The 21,126-nt window shown below is 37.4% G+C and overlaps 1 protein-coding gene across 5 annotated transcripts in view; it reads right to left on the reverse strand.

Moving 5' to 3' along the window:
- ERCC6L2 (ERCC excision repair 6 like 2) overlaps positions 1-21,126 on the reverse strand; it is a 159,956-nt gene that overhangs the window by 17,731 nt on the left and 121,099 nt on the right. For all 5 annotated transcript variants that reach the window (XM_027614939.2, XM_027614942.2, XM_027614941.2 and 2 more), the window contains one exon: positions 17,955-18,109. In XM_027614939.2, coding sequence (XP_027470740.2) covers positions 17,955-18,109 — 155 coding nt within the window. The remainder of the gene's footprint in view (positions 1-17,954; positions 18,110-21,126) is intronic.

Genomic DNA, 21,126 nt, shown 5'->3' on the forward strand with positions numbered 1-21,126 from the left:
GACTCTGAAAAACAAACTGAGGGTTCTAGAGGGGAGGAGGGTGGGGGGATGGGTTAGCCTGGTGATGGGTATTAAAGAGGGCACGTTCTGCATGGAGCACTGGGTGTTATGAACAAACAATGAATCATGGAACACTGCATCAAAAACTAATGATGTAATGTATGGTGATTAACATAACAATAAAAAATAAAAAATAAATAAATAAAAAGGTAGTTGTTATTACTAAAATTCATAATATAAAAATTTGTTCAATTCAGCGCAAACATTAAATATATATTATTTCTATAAATGATAATTGCTCTAACATATTTTGGCCAAAATAGTCTCCTCATTTATTCACAATTAAATGTTTAACTTGGAAATAGCTCACTTCAAAGACTTCATGACTATCAGCTTTGATTTAATTTTGGTGAAGTTATAAAATCATTACTGATTTTTCTGATGTATCTATAAAATGTGTTTGAAAATATATCATAAAAATTACTATTTAAAAATGTACAGTGTATACATTCTATAAAATAAAAGCTGTAATTATTTTAAGTTGTAAAAGACATACATTAGGATTATAATAAATAAGAAGGCACTTTTGTAGGGAAAAATTCTGTCTTTTAGAGTAGCCACAATGAATCCACACTAAATATAAACAACTGTATATAATTCTGTACAATTTATTTCTTACTGGGAAGTTTTAGGTTTATATTGGTTCTACCAGGAAATTCCTTATCTTCAGGCCAATAGTAAGAAACATTCAGATAACTTTTGATAATACTTTCTTTTTCCTTTGAACCAAAAGTGCATTGTCTGTATTTCAAGACATTAGATCTACGCCAAGCTACATTGCTTTAACTGAACCAATAGTTATTTTTTGAAAGGCATAGCTTAAAAAAAGGTAATAAAGTATATATAGATTTTCAGTATGAAAGTAAGGAAAAAAAAACCCCGCCTCTTAAAAAGTTTAAAGATAGCAGTCTTTGGCATCAATGTACTGAGAAAAGAAAAAAAAGGCAGATGCCCCTACCTATGATTACATTAATATTTTTCTATTTACTCTGCTATGTAGGAAATCTATCTTTTATACTAGGAAACTTTACTGGGAATAGTACAGAGAATGTTTAAGTTAAAAAAAAAACACCTTTCTACTAATAGTCGTGGAGGTAAAAAAATAACTTTGGAGGTAAATTATTAAAAGAACTGCAGAGAGTACCTAGATGGGAATGGCAAGGCAATGAAAAAAGTTGACAGGGCTCAATCTTGCCTACAGCCACCCATCTATAACAAATGGGGCAAGAAAGATTACAATCCAGGAGAGTGAGTTTCAAAACCAATTGTGAATAGCCTCTAATTCCCATCTTAGCAAGAGAAATACTATTGCGATCTCTGCCATCTTTCTAACGCTCCCTGGGACTAATTCCTAGAGACACATCCATAGCCAGTGAAGATACTGCTGATTATTTCTCCCCTGCTCATCTGTACCCTCCACAGAGTGGAGGAAGCTTGGACAGGGATAGTGCACAATGAAGCAGAACAGCTTGATAGGCCGCTACTATTCCACAGTAGGCTACTGGGAATTACTGAAATGTTTTATTAAGCAATTTTGGAATAGATCTGTCTCCTAAGCCAGTTTCTCCAGAAAACACCCTGCAGAACATACACCAGAACAAAGAGCAATGCATATTTAACTGACACATTCACTGTTTTTCTCCCATAACCAGATGTTTAGGCTTGATTCATCATTGAGAAAATTGAAAACAGGGAGGAGATTTTCAAAGGCATTGGAACATCCTGATGGCTTGGACCCACTGAGAAGTCTGAGTGGAAAGATTAATTAAAGTTGGATTCTAAGATCACCAGAGGATCTGCCTATTACAGGAAAGCTCTTGGTCTACACTTGTTCCTGAGAACAGCACAGAGCCTCACAAGGCACTCTCTGGTCACGGCCACGTGTGGGTGCACCGTGTGGCCACAGGTCCTCACACTGTCCTGATCACATTAACTTTGCCATAGAGACTAAAAAAAAATCAAGTGCTCTTCCATTTTTTTTCTTCATTAAATCTTAAATAGTGAAGTCTGAGAGGCAGCAATGCTTTTGTCTACACATCTGTTCTAAGGAAAGATTAAAAAAGAAATCTCCCTCTTGGTAAGGGCCAAACTGTAAACACATAAAAAGTCATAAGCTTCCTTGTCTTTGCAAAGCAGGGAATCAGGAGTACTATAAAAACATATAGCACATGTAAATACATTCATTCAGTGGCATCTGAGTTTCTAAAAGGACGAAAACTTTTAAGGATCTTTGTACAAGTGTGAAAAAGCTCCTATCGTTAAAGTAATCATTGAAGATTTTTACCTGGAGGTAGGCAATATTACTGTAAATGTAGTTTTCCAATATTCAGGAAAGCCAAAGGCAACTATGAGCCCTGAACTGTCTTTACTTGTCCTCTGGAGAAGAGCCTGCTGTTTAGAGGAACCACCACAAATACATATTAAAGTCAAATTTTCTGCATGTTTAAAAATGACATTCAAATATGAAAAAAACACTTAGACACAAATCCAAAATCTTTTTCGTTTGTTATTGTTCTGCTTTCTTCCTGGGAGAAATAATAGTTACAATCCAGATACATCTCTATTAGATCTCTATCTATATTTATATATCTGTATATTTTTAATAGTGCTTTGCTTTCTAGGTGAGTCACAACAGGACAACTTTATATTGGCTGTTCTGAGCCTAGGTTCCTTTTTTATCCCCATGAGTCCATTTCTCATTGTCGGACAGATCCATCTATCTAAAAGAACAAGGTGACAGCCTTGGGAGAGCAGGTGAATGCTGTGGAGCACACACTACAAAAAAGAATATAAAAGCCCTATCTCCTTGGGATCTGGGACCCTGAAGGCACTGCCAGAGCAGTCATCTGTGGAAAAGGCAACCACCAAAGTCAGTCCTCCATTTAGCGAGGTCAGGGCATAAATTCCCTTTATTACCTCCTGCAGACAAAGGCTAGAGCAGGGTCTGGGCGCTTCTGCGGTAGCAGTTGGAACACTGGACTCAGCACCTCAGGCCCTAGGGTTCAGGGGAAAGTTGGAAGTTTTTGTATCTTTTTGAGCCTCATTACCCTGGGAGATAATGAGTGATTTGGGGATCCGGATCTAGGCGGTAGAAATCTGGAACAGGGACTCCCATCAGTCTCTTCCATATTTGTAATTCACAATTCTACCAGTTCTTATAGGATCTTCAGAAAGTAGTAACGAGTAGGTCCTTAGAATCTTGCAGCCCTGACACAATTTTGAATCTTTATACGTATTAATTACATTACTGTAAAACTTTCTCTAAAGACTATTTGGGCAGGGAGCCCGATGAGGGACTTGATCCTGGGATCCTGGGATCATGACCTAAGCCATAGGCAGATGCTTAAATGACTGAGCCACTCAGGCGTCCCTACACTTTTTTTTTTTTTTTTCAAGCTTTACTTATTTTAGAGAGAGAGAGAGCATGCACGAGAGAAAGTGCTCTTGAGCAGGGGAAGGGACAGAGGGAGAATCTTAAGCAGGCTCCATACCCAGTGCAAGCCCAATGCAGGTCTCAACCTGGGGCTCAATCTCAGGATCCTGAGATCATGACCTGAGCTGAAATCAAGAGTCAGACAGATGCTGATCTGACTGTGCCATGCAGGCACCCCATTTTTACACTTTAAAAATTATTAAGGACCCCGAAGAGATTTTGTGTCAGTTTTACCTATTAAACATTTAAAATATTTATTAATCTATTAAAAATATCAATAACATGTTTATATATATATATTTAAAGATTTTATTCATTCATTTGAAAGAGCACGAATGGAGGGGAAAGACAGAGGGAAGATCTAAGAGCAGGGAGCCTGACGTGGGGCTCGATCCCAGGACTTGGAGACCATGACCTGAGCCGAAGGCAGATGCTTAACTGTCTGAGCCACCAGGTTCCCTGAGTGGCTATATTATACATTTCTGTAAATGTCTTTAATATCTAGATTCATAAAACACAGCTGGATTCTCATATCTGGCTTCTGCATTCAATCTGTTTGCAACAAGGTTCTTTTGGTTGGAATATATGAAGAAAATCAGTATCATATAGGTATGTAGTTAGAAAAGGGAAGAATATATATATATATATATTTAAAGATTTTATTTATTTGACAGAGAGAGACACAGTGAGAGAGGGAACACAAGCAGGGGGAGTGGGAGAGGGAGAAGCAGGCTTCCCGCGGAGCAGGGAGCCCAATGCAGGGGCTCGATCCCAGGACCCTGGGATCATGACCTGAGCCAAAGGCAGACGCTTAATGACTGAGCCACCCAGGCACCCCAGGGAAGAATATTTTAATAGCCTTTTCAGATAACTGTATTCTTTTTTGGTACTGTATCAAAACTCAATTAAGGTTAGTTTCATGTAAAATCTGCAACCATATCAACAAATTTTTTATATTGTTAAAATTAAAATTCACTGGTATTTATCTTGTACTTTGGCTGTTTTTTTTCCCATGGCAAGATTTTGTGGTATCATTCACTGGTCATGTGGAAATATCGATTAACTGAGCTTTGCAGATCTTCTAAATGTTGATTACATTCAACTGTACAACACTGGAAAACCATATTTGTTGTTATCATCACCTATTGCATCAGAAAAAAAAATCTTTAAGTATAGGGAAAGTGTCATGGTCGTGGTTTTTCGACATTTTAGTTTTCACTCGAAAGCTTGACTTTTATTCCTGGCAACACATATTGCCCATTGTTTTCCTTGAAGTACAAAACTCACTAGGTTCATTTTTAAGAAATTACCTACCAAATATGCAAACTTAAATAACCAGTTTGTCAAGTACAAATGCTGTTTTATAAAAAAGCGGCTAGTTCAGTTTCCAGCTCAATTATACAAGTGCTTATGTACACTTCCAATTTTATCAAACAGAACAGAAAAAAAGATGAGTATAAAGGGTTGAGATTGGTTAAAATCAGCCATTTTTATCAAGGATATAAATTCATCAAGGATATTCATCAGAGAAGCTAGTTTTCTTTTCCTGCAAATATGTAGTGGTGCAGAATCCAATGGCTGCCTGGTATAACTTGGGGCCACTGCCTGATTCATGCTAAGCTGCTAGCAGTTTTCTCACCATCGCTTTTGCACCATTTGTACAAACGCTAGCAAGTGAAAAGTGTCCTTAGAAATATTCTGAAAATAGTTCTGACCTTGCAGACCCTGGAAAGAGTCTCAAACATCTTAGGGGTCCACTCCATGGACCACACTTTGAGAACTGCTCAAATACCAGAAACGGATGCATCTTCATTCGGCACATACTTAATACCTCCATGCTGGAAACGGACCAGGATGACCAGAGTGGATTTTCGTTTCACCCAGCTTTGTGTCTACACACAGGAAAAGGCTCCCACCTTAGTGAGAGAAAACAGAAGAGTCTTTCTGTCTAGAAAAATTATTACCAGCTCCAGGCCTGGCTCTTGGCCGCCTTCATCAGGGAATTGTTAGATCTTCTGCACATGTTGAAAGTTACTTCTCAGGTATAAACTCTAACATTTTGGTCTGTTCAGGTGAGTTTAACATCTGATTATTGCTCTACATGCAAGGCCTTTCCTGATCTGTTCCCCCTGTGCAGCCTTACTCTTCCTGATGTCCAATATAGGCTGGCCTGATTAGGCTAGTCTTCTCACTATTGCCAAACACATCATGACAGTCATTTCTGGAGCCAAATTTCCTCAGCCCTGCCTTCTGCCCAGCATAGTCCTACCCATGCTTGAAGGTACAGATTCATGAGACTTTCCTTGCATCCTTTCTTTTTCTTGCATTGCTATTTCAATTTCTCATTTGATAACTTTATTATATAAATGGAATCTACCTTGATTTAAGATGTTATGTAATCACATACAGCATACTAAACCAAGCAGCAACAATGTTGCAATGTAGACCAAAAATCCTAATTTCACACACCAAGGGAATACAACAAAATCAAGGGGCTCTCTTTGAATAGGTAGGGCCCCTGTACAACTGGAAACTATTTTGATTGCTTAGATCTTACCTATGTAACTGGATCTATACATGCCTCTAACAGAGAACCATATATACATATATATAATATATATAAAAATATAATTTGTATATTATATACATATGTGTGTATATTGTATGTATGTGTATATATATGTATATGTATATGTGTGTGTGTGTATTAGAGAGAGAGAGAGAGAGAGAAAGATGGGGGGGAGAGGGAGAGTCCTGAGTCACGTACCCAACAGACTTTCAATAAATGGATGTTGGATGAATATAAACTTACAAAAACATAACACAAGTAAGAAAAATTTTTGGAAGACAATTTGCCAAAAGCAAAAACTTCTTCCTCTGAAGGTATTCACTACTTCACCTGGCAATAGTAACAGCATAACCTTAAATACTGAATAAAAGTAGGATATGTCTTTCCAATTCCATTTTTAAGCAGTTGCTGCCAGAGTCATGAAAATTGTTTACAGATTAATTGAAAGTTGATTCTGATAGTAACTTGGCTATGGGATGATGATACCTTTAAAATAAAACATCAACTTATCAACAATTTTGACATAAAATCTGTGAGAGCTGACTCTGGTTACGTTAACAGGGATCTTATCCTCATCAGGAAATTTGCAAAAATATCACAAATTCATTCCATAGGAAATTTGCAAAAGTGTCACAAATTTCATATTAGATCAAGGACCACAGTTCAAACCTATTTATCCTGCCTAAAGCCAATCCACCACACAAGAATTTATGCTTATATTAAAAATTCCTCACGTTTTACTTTGTAGAATCTCTTTGAGAAGCCTTTATTTAGTATCTACTAGAAATTCCTAATTGAATATCCAGGTACCAGGTACTGTTCTAGCTCTTGGGAATAAAAGAGCAAAATTCAGTTCCTAAAACAAAAGAGTTTCACAAGCTAACCAGGAACAATGGCCTACCAATAGCCATTGTTACTCTTTGTTGTCTGAACAAAAATGGAGTTCTCTTAGAGATGTGCTCAGGGAAGGACTGCTCTCTCAGTTTTCGGGGGGATAAACTGAGGTTAGGCAAGCTAGGCATGTTTTGCAAGAAAACTGTTCTTCCCAATAAAGGGAGACAATATGAAAAGAACCACACCTTTCTGTCTTTGGATACATTTGTATGAGAAAGTTAGTTCTTGAGATGCAGTAGTCATCCTGCAACATGAGGCAAAAGGCCCAGGGACTAAATGTTAACTTACTAAGGATAGTGGGGCAGAAAATGAGAAAGCCTGAATCCTTACAATGTCACTGGGCTATAGCACTAAACCTGGAAATAGCCTCCAACAGACTTGCTGTTATGTGAATTAATTCAACGGTCCACTGTATAGACTACTTTAATTAATTAATTAATTAATTAATTAATTAATCTTTATTGAAGTAGAGTTGACATACAATGTTACATTAGTTTCATAGTGATTTGACAAGTCTATGTGTTATGCTAGGCTCATCACAAGTGTAGCTACCGCCTATTACCACTCAGCACTATTATAATACCATTGACTATATTCTCTATGCTGCACCTTTTATTCCTGTGACTTGCTCATTCCATAACTGGAAGCCTGCATCTTCCACTCCCCTTTACACATTTTGCCCATCCCTCCCACCCCTCTCCCCTCTGGCAATCATTAGTTTGTTCTCTGTATTTATGGGTCTGTTTCTGCTTTTTGTTTGTTTATTCACTTGTTTTGTTTTTTAGATTCTGCATGTAAGTTAAATCATACGGTGTTTGTCTTTCTCTGACTTATTTCACTTGGCATAATATCCTCAGGTCCATTCATGTTGTTGCAAATGGCAAGGTCTCATTCTGTCTTGTGGCTGAGTAAAATTCCATTGTATATATACCACATCTTCTTTATCCATTCATCTAATGATGGACACTTGGGTTGCTTCCATATCTTGGCTACTGTAAATAATGGTACAATAAACATAGGGGTGATATATTTTTTTTGAATTAGTGTTTTCAATTTCTTTGGGTAAAGACCCAGTAGTGGAACTACTAGATCATATGGTATTTCTATTTTTAATTTTTTTAAGGAACCTCCATACTATTTTCTGCAGTGGCTGCACCAGTTTGCATTCCCACCAGCAGTGCACAAGGATTCCTTTTTCTCCACATCCAACACCTGTTACTTTGTGTTTTTTATTTTAGCTATTCTGACAGGTGTGAGGTGGTATCTCATTGTGGTTTTCATTTGCATTTCCCTGACAATTCACAAGCTAACCAGGAATAGAGCATGTTTTCATATGTCTGTTTGTATAGGCCACTGTTAGATGGTTATTCTATTCCTTGCAGCTGAAAGAATCCTATAGACATACTATAATAGTACATACTACAATGATAAGTGGTACATCATACACATACACACACACACACACAAATGAAGATGAGGAAGACATTTACACTGCTTTGGAGAAGCCTGAGGGGACAGCCATCATTACTGATCCAAGGGGCAGGAGTTCAATAGGCAGACATAGATGAAATGCAGCTTTATTTTATTTTTTAAAAGATTTTATTTATTTATTTGACAGAGAGAGAGAGAGCACAAGCAGGGGGAGCGGCAGGCAGAGGGAGAAGCAGACTTCCCGCCTAGCAGGGAGCCCAACATGGTACCCGATCCCAGGACCCTGGGATCATGACCTGAGCCAGAGGCAAATACTTAACCGACTGAGCCACCCAGGTGCCCCGAAATGGAATTTTAAACAAAAGAATCACAAGAGCAAAGGCATGGCAGGGTAAAAGTCCATGGTGTGCTTAGAGACTGGTTCATAAGCTGAAGGCTGACCAGAAGAGCCTGTTCCTCTTTATACCCCCAGTTTCTAGCACAGTGCCCGGTACAGAGTATCATTAACTTTGAATGAGTGTCTCAGAATGAGAATGAAAAAGCAGACTAGGGCTGAATTGAGATAGGCCTTGTGTGCCATGGGAAGGAAGCACAAAAAGACATTTCACAGAACTTTGGAAGACAGAAAATTAAGGCCTAAAGTGACTGTGTAGGTGTATTACTGCTAGATGAGGAAAGCTCATAAAGTCATGCATGGGTAGGGATATCTTTTCTGACACTGTTACCCATGTTCTCCCTTCTTGAGTGGGTTTCCTATTCCAGCACTATGGCCAAGGGATGACAAATAGTGAGTGAAAATGAAGAATACCAGCATTCATGCTGCTCTAAAATGACTAATATCCTTATATGATCTGCCAGTGTACCCAATTTAACATTAACTTGAGGAGGTAAGAGCTCAGGAGCCTTGACGTCATAGCAAAAATGGTTGTGCCTTATGTAATACTTTCATGCGGGAATTCCCAATGACAAACATTTTCTGAACTCCCATTCTGTGCTGTCTGTTGCTAAGTTGTGGTGTTTATGAACGTGTATGCCAGATAGAGTTTTAACTATCTAAAAAAATATTTTTTAAAGTGAAGGATACATTCAGTCCACCTGAAATTTTTGTTTAACTGCTGAAGTGAGGGTGTTCTTCACAGGCAAGTTATTTTGGAAAATTAGACTGATTTGTCATATTGGAAAAGTAAAATGGAGTAAAAAAAAAAAAAAAGTAAAACCTCCAAAACAAAATAGAAGCCAAAGGAACTGAGGGGAAAAAAAACACAAGAGAAGATAGAAGGATTGAAGGACTATAGGGATTTAAGCTTACTGACACTGTTGAGCCTGAGGGAAGCCATTTACCATCTCATTTTTAAAAAAATCAGTAAAAATAATACATTTGCATTTAATAGTCTCCAAGAATCCTCCGAATTCTGAAATACTATGATTCTCTAGTCTGATACTTTTGCTTTATTCATCCTAGAAAAATTCAGAATTCATATGTGTAGAGACAGGATTCTCAGATGACAAGGCAATAGGTGTTCCCATTAAATGGCCATGTCCAGTTGATACCACGGTTTTCACAGAGGGATAAAATATAATTGGAAAAGGGCCGTTAAGTGTTTAACTTTCTTTAAGTCACCAGGTAGAGTCAATCAGAGTTCAATGAGATCTTATATCTCTAAGCTTTTATATTGTTAATGAGAAAACATTATTTGAAGAAATAGTATTTTTTAACTATTTGGAATCTCCCAACTATTCTAAATGGAGAAATTCTCTTAAGAAGCGACATCTATCCAGAAATCAGTGGCATTCCTATACACCAACAAGACAGAAGAGAGAGAAATTAAGGAGTCGATGCCATTTACAATTGCACCCAAAACCATAAGATACCTAGGAATAAATCTAACCAAAGAGGCAAAGGATCTGTACTCAGAAAACTATAAAATACTCATGAAAGAAATTGAGGAAGACACAAAGAAATGGAAAAACATTCCATGCTCACGGATTGGAAGAACAAACATTGTGAAGATGTCAATGCTACCTAGAGCAATCTATACGTTCAATGCAATCCCCATCAAAATACCATCACTTTTTTCAAAGAAATGGAACAAATAATCCTAAAATTTGTATGGAACCAGAAAAGACACCGAATAGCCAGAGGAATGTTGAAAAAGAAAAGCAAAGCTGGCGGCATCACGATTCCGGACTTCCAGCGCTATTACAAAGCTGTCATCATCAAGACAGTATGGTACTGGCACAAAAACAGACACAGATCAATGGAACAGAATAGACAGCCCAGAAATGGACCCTCAACTCTATGGTCAACTAATCTTCAACAAAGCAGGAAAGAATGTCCAAGGGAAAAAAAAAAACAGTCTCTTCAACAAATGGTGTTGGGAAAATTGGACAGCCACATGCAGAATGAAACTGGACCATTTCCTTACACCACACACAAAAATAGACTCAAAATGGTTGAAAGACCTCAATGTGAGACAGGAGTCCATCAAAATCCTAAAGGAGAACACAGGCAGCAATCTCTTCGACCTCAGCCGCAGCAACTTCTTCCTAGAAACATCGCCAAAGGCAAGGGAAGCAAGGGCAAAAATGAACTACTGGGACTTCATCAAGATAAAAAGCCTTTGCATAGCAAAAGAAATAGTCAACAAAACCAAAAGACAACCTACAGAATGGGAGAAGACATTTGCAATGACATATCAGATAAAGGGCTAGTATCCAAAATCTATAAAGAACTTCTTAAACTCAACACCCAAAGAACAAAGAAATGGGCAGAAGACATGAACAGACATTTTTCCAAAGAAGACATCCAAACGGCCAACAGACACATGAAAAAGTGCTCAACATCGCTCAGCATCAGGGAAATCCAAATCAAAACCTCAATGAGATATCACCTCACACCAGTCAGAATGGCTAAAATTAACAAGTCAGGAAACAACAGATGTTGGCGAGGATGTGGAGAAAGGGGAACCCTCCTACACTGTTGGTGGGAATGCAAGCTGGTGCAGCCACTCCAGAAAACAGTATGGAGGTTCCTCAAAAAGTTGAAAATAGAGCTACCATATGATCCAGCAATTGCACTACTGGGTATTTACCCCAAAGATACAAATGTAGGGATACAAGGGGTACATGCACCCCGATGTTTATAGCAGCAATGTCCACAATAGCCAAACTGTGGAAAGAGCCAAGATGTCCATCGACAGATGAATGGATAAAGAAGATGTGGTGTATACACACACACATACACACACACACACACAGTGGATTATGCAGCCATCAAAAGTAATGAGATCTTGCCATTTGCAATGACGTGGATGGAACTGGAGGGTATTATGCTGAGCGAAATAAGTCAATCAGAGAAAGACATGTGTCATATGACCTCACTGATATGAGGAATTCTTAATCTCAGGAAACAAACTGAGTGTTGCTGAAGTGGTGGGGGGTGGGAGGGATGGGGTGGCTGGATGATAGACATTGGGGAGGGTATGTGCTATGGCGAGTGCTGTGAATTGTGCAAGACTGCTGAATCACAGATCTGTACCTCTGAAACAAATAATGCAATATTTGTTAAGAAAAAAAAGAAGAAGACGATAGCAGGAGGGGAAGAATGAAAGGGGGGAAATCGGAGGGGGAGACAAACCATGGGAGACATGGACTCTGAAAAACAAACTGAGGGTTCTAGATGGGAGGGGGGTGGGAGGATGGGTTAGCCTGGTGATGGGTATTAAAGAGGGCACGCTCTGCATGGAGCACGGGGTGTTATATACAAACAATGAATCATGGAACACTACATCAAAAACTAATGATGTAATGTATGGTGATTAACATAACATAATAATAATAAAAAAAATTTGTCAAGGAATAGCATTCTGAATGGAGAAAGAACATTAGCATTTGTCCTGAAATGTTTTTGTATTCCAAAATAAAATGTAAGAATTAAAAAAAAAAAAACCAACAGAAGCGACATCTATCTTCTATGCAATTGGAACAGTGACCAGCTATGAGAGTTAGAATCCAACTACTTCTCGATAAGCAAAGATTATTTTTGTCAGTCCAGTTCATTGTTAAATTAGTTTATAACTCCTTTCAAATGTAGTTTTTCTATAGAATTCAAGACAAATGAGCCATAGCTCAAGGTGGGTCCCTCATCTATAAAATTAGAGAACCAGACATGTTTCATGGTTTTCTAACATATGGTATTATTGGTACTGTTAACAATAAAAATCATATTAGGACATTGTAAAGAATAACAGGGAGTTTCACTCATTGCCTTTACTGATCAATAATCATAATTACAATAATAAAAATTTCTATTATATTTTGAATAATTTCAGGGTTTCTTGCAAGAAGCTGAACATGTTTTGTACACAATAGCTCAGCAGTCATGTTACTCCATTAATCCTGGTAACATCACTGTGAGGAAGGATGCCACATCTACTCATCGCTAACAGCTAGGAGAGGACTAGGTGTGTATATTTAAAGTTAATATCAGATTCTCCTTCCTCTGACTAGGTAACAGGTGTTCTTCACAAATTACATACTATCTTTCTGAATCAATCCTAGTTCCAAAGATAGAAACTTCTCATACCAACACTTACATAATTACATATGTATAAAAACAAAATTAAAAAAATCTTGATCTCTACTAAAACTACTTGAAAGAACAACTTTCCGATATAAATACCATAAAATTAGCATCTAGCTACAGAAAGGAAAATGATAAAACCATGAGAAATCCCACCCAGTAAGAGTTAATTTTGTTAGATGATGAATCCATAAACCTTCCTTACTCAACTACTTCATAAACCAGTCATTTGTGAACCATTACTTTAAACCATCATGCCATTCACTATCCTGCAAAATAGGATAATGGAATGCTCTATCTCCCCAAAGTTCGCTTCATTGTAAACAGTCCATCCTTCCTTGCTGACTCCAAAAGCTGTATAAACATACTGCAATCAAATCCACCATAGCTCATAGAAATCCTTTCTTTAAGTAATCTACAAAATGCCAATCTAATACAAATACAAGAGAGAGATGTTCTTACTAACACAACATTTTGTATTTGCAGTATTCTGAACACTGCTTAAACCTGCACGGGTTATAAAAGGCACCCTTCCCCGCGGCCCCCCCACCCCCCCTCCCGCCCGGGGCTGACAGAGTGCTTAGGCCTCTCATTTACACCACACTGCAATAACATAAAGAAGGGTTTACTATTAATCCAGGTTTTACTACAAAGCGACCCGTTATTTCTCTGTCAAACACTGGCAAGAGTGCCAAGTGTCTGTCATCCAATTCAGGGGATTAAGTCTTCTTTTATAGTCTGATACTTGTACCAATTTATACAAAATACAGATATAGTTTCTTAGAGTCAGTCACAGTCTATATGTGGTGCAGACTCGGGCCCAGAGGTTGACTATGACAGCTGGCAGGAGACGGAGGGGAGAGTACACCCCCTCCTCTTGGTCACCAGTCTCAGTTGCCATGGTGATTAATCCTTAATTGAATGCTGTCTTTGTACCTTTCTTTTCAGAAAACTTTAAGTATACTTCAGTTGAAAACATGCAGTTGATTGAAAAAATGAGGCCCCACATCACAAACAGGTATAGCTAAATTCTGTGACATACTTCCATATATTAAAAGAACAAATTAACTCTAATAAAGGTATTAGCAGTCCTCTCAGATGCTTAAAAACATTTCTTTCCGGTCTGAGTTTAAACCTAAATCACACAGATTTTCCCTCTTGTTATCAGACATCTCATCTTCAGAAATGGCTCTAAAATATCTAAGTACAATTTAAGGCAAAATGAGTTCTTATTTTATATAATTTGTATTACTAAATAACCAAGTTTGATTAGAAATTTATTTTAGGAGAGACAGATTTCATTCAAGACATCTATAAAATGTCATATAAATAGAAATTAATTTATAAAAGTATAAACTATAAGAAACCAAAGGAAACATGGAAAAGATAGTACATTTTAGGCCTTTTAATATACGGTTAAATTTGAAAAGCAGGTTCAGAGCTCTTGTCATTTTGGTTATCAATAATTACATCAAAAGGACTGAGAAATTCTGAAGGACCATAGGAGTTTATCTAGGCTTGTGGTGTACATTACTTCTTTTTTGTAACTTTTCCATTTAGTATATTCCTTTGCAATTTAGTTAAAAGTTCTTACACTCAACTACAGTATTCCTGGGAAAGTGAAATACTTGCATATTGTGACCACTGTTAATGGAGTGTTACCTTCATACAAATAAATAGGATTTGTTTCATTTTCTTAGGAAGTGAGACAACACATCTGCATCTGGCTGCAGACACACACACAGACCACACGCAAGCATGCGCGCACACACACACGCACACACAATCATTTCAAACACAAATAAAGGTCTCTAATAAAAATTTGGTGACAGACAAGAAGCACTCAGAAGAATTCTCAGTAATAAAAATTCTGGATGTGAGCCCCAAGATGAAAGATACGGTACTGTAGGTGGGAGGTCTGGGGATTTCTGGAGACTTTAGAAGCAAGAGGTTTGCAGATATTTTCTGAAACTATGGCTGAGCCTCTTTTGCTTTCACCTTGCTTTGTTTCCCTTTACCTTAGTTTATTCTCTTTTCTTCTCATAAGAATTTAATTTTTTTCAAAACTGCCAATTCGCTATTGCCACCAACACACTACAACTGTCTCAGTGAGAGACACACATATCTCTAACCAAAGATGATGGTGTGTTTCAGTGATTTACTCATTGAAGGTGTTTAAGTAAGTCTGACCAGATATGATGAAATCGGTGCTTGTGAGTTTTTTCTCACATGTCATGAACTGTCCTCAAGTGATTTTTGTATATAGGTAATAGACTACAACTTTCAAGAAATTACAGCCGTATTATTAACCTGATGTTTTAAATGGTAGAGGTAAAATCTGAGGGACTGAATCTTATTCTGTTGGAATTTTACTATATTAAGTATTGATTTAAACAAGTTGGCCGCTGAGATGAGCATGTTTGTACAGACTGTTCTTGGCCTGCTAGCATTGGTGGCATGGGATTGGACCTCCTGCTTAGTGGCTTTAAAACTTCCCGAATATTTTACACCCACTATGATTTAGTCATTAAACAACACATTTCTTCACACACCCTGAAAAAGGTTTACTAAGTTGGTCTGTGTGTGATGGGGAGACATACAGCCTCAAAGGGCATATTAGAAATCCTAGGGGATGAATATTTCAACTTGTTTCTTGGTAAGAATGTCCCTCACTCCAAAAATCACTGTGAAGAGACAAAGCTTCTGATGAGATTGTGCTGTCTACCTCAAGAATGCTGGGGCTAAAAAAGATTGAGCACTACCGGGATTGCTAATGTAAGGATAAAGGAACTCCCTTGCTCCTGGTCCTCGGCCCAGTTAAGGGCAAAGTATATTTCTACCATTTTCATTTTTACAACTTGCCTTAAGAAGGTTCCAAAGGGGTGTTTATTTCTCTTATATTTAGGTGCTTGCTTCTCCGGTCCATTTTGGGAGGAATTATATGAGGCTGCAAATTTCTTTTCTGAGAAATATTTAAATAAACCAACAATACCCAGTTAAATTATTTCATTAACATCTACTACAGGGGTTTGCCAAATTATCTGACGTTTTCACATTAAAATTTGTTTGTTTGGGTAAGGGCATGGCTAAAAAAAAGGGGTATGGTTACAAAAATAAAACCCTAAGAAAAAATTAGCTGTCTATTTAAGAGATTCTGATAGGCTCTTCATTCTAATATAGCAAATTTCTGGCAAACCCAGCATATTTCTGCTTACCTTTTTCAGATAGCTCCTACAAGGTAGACAAACTATAGAAATTGCTCTCTACAGTGTTGGTTGAGATATGGTATATTCCTAGATCAAATGAGAATATAAAAAGGCAGCATACGTGGGTCATGAAAAAATGCTTTCGCGTGTTATATTGTGGCATTGTGCCTTTGGATTACAATGAAAAATGCTAAATGCACAGTTTTTCAAGTCCATTATTCCATTTATTCTAAGGATATTATCAGACAACTGACTGCTCACTAGATCATTCAGTAGTCACCATTTAAAATCCCAGGTGACAAATTTCCCTCAAATTAAGTGCTAGGAAGAGCCTTCTTCCTCCTTCGAAGAGCTAGCATTTTTTTTTCCTTTTTCTTTTCCTTAAGGACAACAATTTAGCTCAGTGCTTCTCAGCAGGGTGTTATGGCATCTTAAGCAGAACAATTCTTGGCATGTGGGATAGCCCTCCCACCCCCACAACAGCCATTTAGTCTCCCTGGCCTTCAGACATTAATGCCCCTCGGGTACTCAGTCACTGTGACCACCCAAAGTGCCCACACACATTTCCAAATGCAGTAGTTGAGAAAACACTAAATAAATTGTTTACTTCCTTTGTTTTGTCTACCAGGAAACTCAATCAAACTTGTCATTTAAGAAAATATCTGGGTAAGAACATTATATCCTATATATCTGCATTTAACTTAGTCCTGAACTTCTAGTTTAATTTATATTTCCCTTGTTTCTGAATTTCACTTTGTATTCTGATTTTATTGTTAGGACAATCCAGATCCTCTGTGGAGCCAGAGGAGGTACAAATAAATAAAGACAGCTTGACAGTTCAGAGGCATTTTCCCCCCTTCATTCTTAAAAGTAGTACTAACTGGAAACAAAGTATCATTGTTGTATACAGTACCCATTTTTAACTCCTACACATAAAGTGGTAGAAAAACTCCTCAGACACTCAGCTCTTAGGAATAAAGAATAATAAGCCAAAGAGAAGAAAACATTTTTAAAAACATTTGATGAAAGTGACTATGTGTAAATAAGATACCACATTTACATAAAGCTTTATTTTTATATAACAGCAATTTTAAACAAGAAAAGCACATAGGATGTATTTACTACTTTTAACATTATATGAATCCTTTTGCTAAAAATATAAATTCTAGGGGCACATCGATGGCTCAGTTGGTTAAGCGTCTGACTCCTGATTTTGGCTCAGGTCATGATCTTAGGGTCATGAGACAAAGCCCCACATTGGGGCTCCATGCTGGGTGTGGAGTCTGCTTAAGATTGTCTCTCTCCCTCTCCCTCTGCCCCTCAGTCCCCCACCCCCACTCATCCCCGTGTGCACTCTCTTTAAAAAAAAAAAAAAAAATATATATATATATATATATATATATAAATTCTGTATGAAGTTAGTTTTCATGTGTGCCTTCATGTTAGATGAAAAATTCTGAAGGAAATCTAATCATACACTTCCCTTTTCTATATGAGCGGAAGTGGTTTTGATTCTGATTTAACTGCATGATTCCCTCAGACTTCTCATTTTTTAGCAAACTTTTATTAAGCAACTCAACATGATTAGGCATTTAAACATAGATGTGCCTTTTAATATAAAATATTTTAGCACGACAGTGCTCCAAATGGCATTCTGATTTTTACACTTGTTTGTTTATTGCTTATAGTCTTAGTAGCCACTTCTGAGGGAGTATTTAGAGAAGATCCTATTGAGTAACTTCTAAATACTAAAGATGTCAGGACCCTATGTTCTCTTACCTTAGAAGTGCAAACAGCTACATTGGCGGGAAGCTGGGAAAACTGCTTCAATTCAAACACATCCCGTGCTGCCCATCGGCTCATGTGATTTTCAGCTTTGCTGGATCCAATCACAGTCTGGTTGGAGTGAATATAAGCCACTTCCCGAACACCATCTGGGAGGTAATTGGTGTTTATTAAGTGATGTCTCGTTGTGAAGCAATATGGTTCCATGTACACTTTAAAAATTATCAGCAATACACTAAAAGAGAAGTTATGCTTGTTCTATTCTTAACCCTCAGGAAAAACATTGAGTTTGTATGTTAACATCACAATATTCTATTTTTTATAAAAATTGAAAAGAGTTCAAATATATTGGTCTAGGTTAACTTGGAAATGTCTTTTCCTTCTCATCAATATGAGAACTTCTGAGATTAGACAACAATTTTTAGATTTAAACCTGAAATGAAGGTTTTGGCTAAGAAAAATGTCACGGTAAAGGGTTATCTCCATGGATTTGTTGTTTCTATTGATTTAAAAAAATTGTTTACTAATTTAAATAGCAGTGCTGGCCTCATCTATCTGTTCCTTTAAACATGTACTTAATTACAGCAATGGAGTGGGAGCATGGGGTTTATGACCAGGGAGTTTCATTTGGTTGGCTTTGTTCAGTTTTACTGTTTGTATTTTGTCTTTTTTGTACATATGCCCAGAGAATGTCAAGATTGGGAGCTTTTTAGGAAATGAAAAAAATTAACTTACAGCTTTTATCTGAAAGAAGTCTAAAAAATGGCTACATTTTTTATTGCTTTGCTTCTAGGCACCTATAATTTACTTTTAAATTGTGGTCATAAAAGAGAAGGCTAGAACTGAGGTCTGTAAAAGCTCCCTCAAACATCTCTGGCAATGAACCTTAATTATGACCTTCAACCCTTGTGCTGTTTCAGTCCTGACCCTCTCTCAACCAAAACTGACAATTGTGAGAAAACAAGATGTTAAATAACAAAAAGAACAACTAAGATAATATCCTCCTTAAATCTCAAAATACCAGGTAGCGTGTATGGCACCAGTTTTAAACCTCTAGAAGGATCAAGTATTCTTCTGATAGAAAATTTACTCAGATTTTTCTTAATTTTGATGACACGTTTTATGTATTATTCAAAATAGCATTAGTTCCACACTACTGACATCATTTACACAGTAAAAAACAAACACAAAACTCAGCTACTCTTTTAAAGAACAGTTTATGCAACGATTCCTCAAATCTAAATCTAATTATAGCACACAAACCAAAGGATAGTCCAGTACTTAGTTACAAGGGTATCAAAATATATATCATAATGAACTTGTGAATAACCACAAAAGAAAGCTTGATATGTAAATAAGTCAAACACAATGATTATAATTCCTATATCAAACTATCCTTGCTTATATATCAGCTTCTTTCACATAGTTTTTTTTTTGGGAATGAGTCAGACACTTTTAAAAGCAATGCTAACTCTTAAAATCACTAAGCAGATTATCAGCAGATGGTGGTAGCAGGGTAAGCAATTTTTCAATTTCTGAATCCCTACATAAAACAGCCAGCAATAACTGAGTGAAACAAAAGGCCATGGACAACACATACAACAAATTAAGGTAACAAGACACTCCCCCATGAATCCTAAAATACAAATAGATGGGGACAATCCACCAATAGCTACACTGTGCACAGCATCAGGGTGTGGGTGAAGGACGCAACAGGGTGGCATCTGATGGATCTGAGAACAGAAGAGCCTAGAATAGCCAACAGGTATGCCCTGCAGAGCACAGTGGGCCACTTGGAGATGAGTTGGGAAGGAACGGGGATCTGGGAAGGTTCTCTGTTCTCCAATGCTGAGTGGGTGCAGGGGGCTTACGATAAGAAGGCCTGAGAGAATAAAGCAAACTAGATCTTAGGAACTCTCCAAACTGACCCACCAGGGCTCCCGGGTCAGGGCCACACAATGAAGAAACTGTTGGGAGGGAGTCAAAAAGAACAGGATAGGAAGATTAGGAATGAGGGAAAGAGACGGTCTAAAGCAAAGCAGTGGGTACGGATAGAGGCAAGAAATCCCACCATAGTTTTGAGGACTGTATAATAAAACAGATATGGATCTTTGTGAAATTAGAAAAAATTTCCTAAACTGTGCCTCACTTAAAAAATTCAGGGAAAATAATTTCTATAAAAATGAGCAAGAGGGTCAAATCTCATAAAAATTATTATGAGAAAAAAGAACAAGCAGCAGAATGAAAATATGCCATAAACATGTGCTCACAAAGCACATTAAAATTTTAACTGACTTCAAAACCAGGTAAAAGACATTAAGAAAATGGTAAGATACAGGAACGAACCAACAACGTAAGTCAGAATTAGAATAAGTCAGAAAAGGGTGGACAGGACTCAGGAAGATTTAGAAATTAAAAACAAATTTGGAAAAATGAAGACTAGACTGCAGGAACATAAGAGGGAACAAACAATAACTAAATCTTTAAGAAAAATGGAAGGATATTTTAAAAAGCAAAAAGAAATGAAAAAGATAAAGGATTTGAGACAATGTGACAAATACTGAAGACAGGCAAAGAAAATGGAATATTTGAATAACAGGAGTCTCTGAAGAAGAAAGCCACAGCAAAGGAATAGAAAAAGTAACTAAAAACACTAGTACAGGAAAGCTTTCCTGAAATAAAAACCGAGTTGAAACTATATTATGACAATAATGACCCAGAATAACCAACACTGCTATGGACTGAATGTTTGTGTCCCTCCAAAATTTGTATGTTGAAGCCCCAACCCCTAGCATGATGGTGTTTGAAGGTTGGGCCTCTGGGAGATAATGAGGTCATGAAGGTGGACCTCTAATGAATGGGACTAGTGGCCTTAAAAAAAGAGACACAAGAGAGATGATTTTTGTCTCCACCATGTGAGGACACAGCAAGACAGCAGCCTTCTGTGGGCCAGGATGAGGGCCTGAGCCAAGAACCTAACCATGTTGGCATCCTGATCTTGGACTTCAGTCTCCAGAACTGTGAGAACTAAAGGTGTAAGCCACGCAGTCCACGGTAGTTTGTTATAGCAACTCGAACTAAGACAAACATTCAAACACAGTCTAGTAAAGTTCCTGGACAATAATGAAAAGAAAAGAAATTCTTTGGGCATCAAGGGGGAAGAAAA

Source organism: Zalophus californianus, chromosome 13 (genome assembly GCF_009762305.2).
Source record: "Zalophus californianus isolate mZalCal1 chromosome 13, mZalCal1.pri.v2, whole genome shotgun sequence".
Classification (NCBI taxonomy): domain Eukaryota; kingdom Metazoa; phylum Chordata; class Mammalia; order Carnivora; family Otariidae; genus Zalophus; species Zalophus californianus.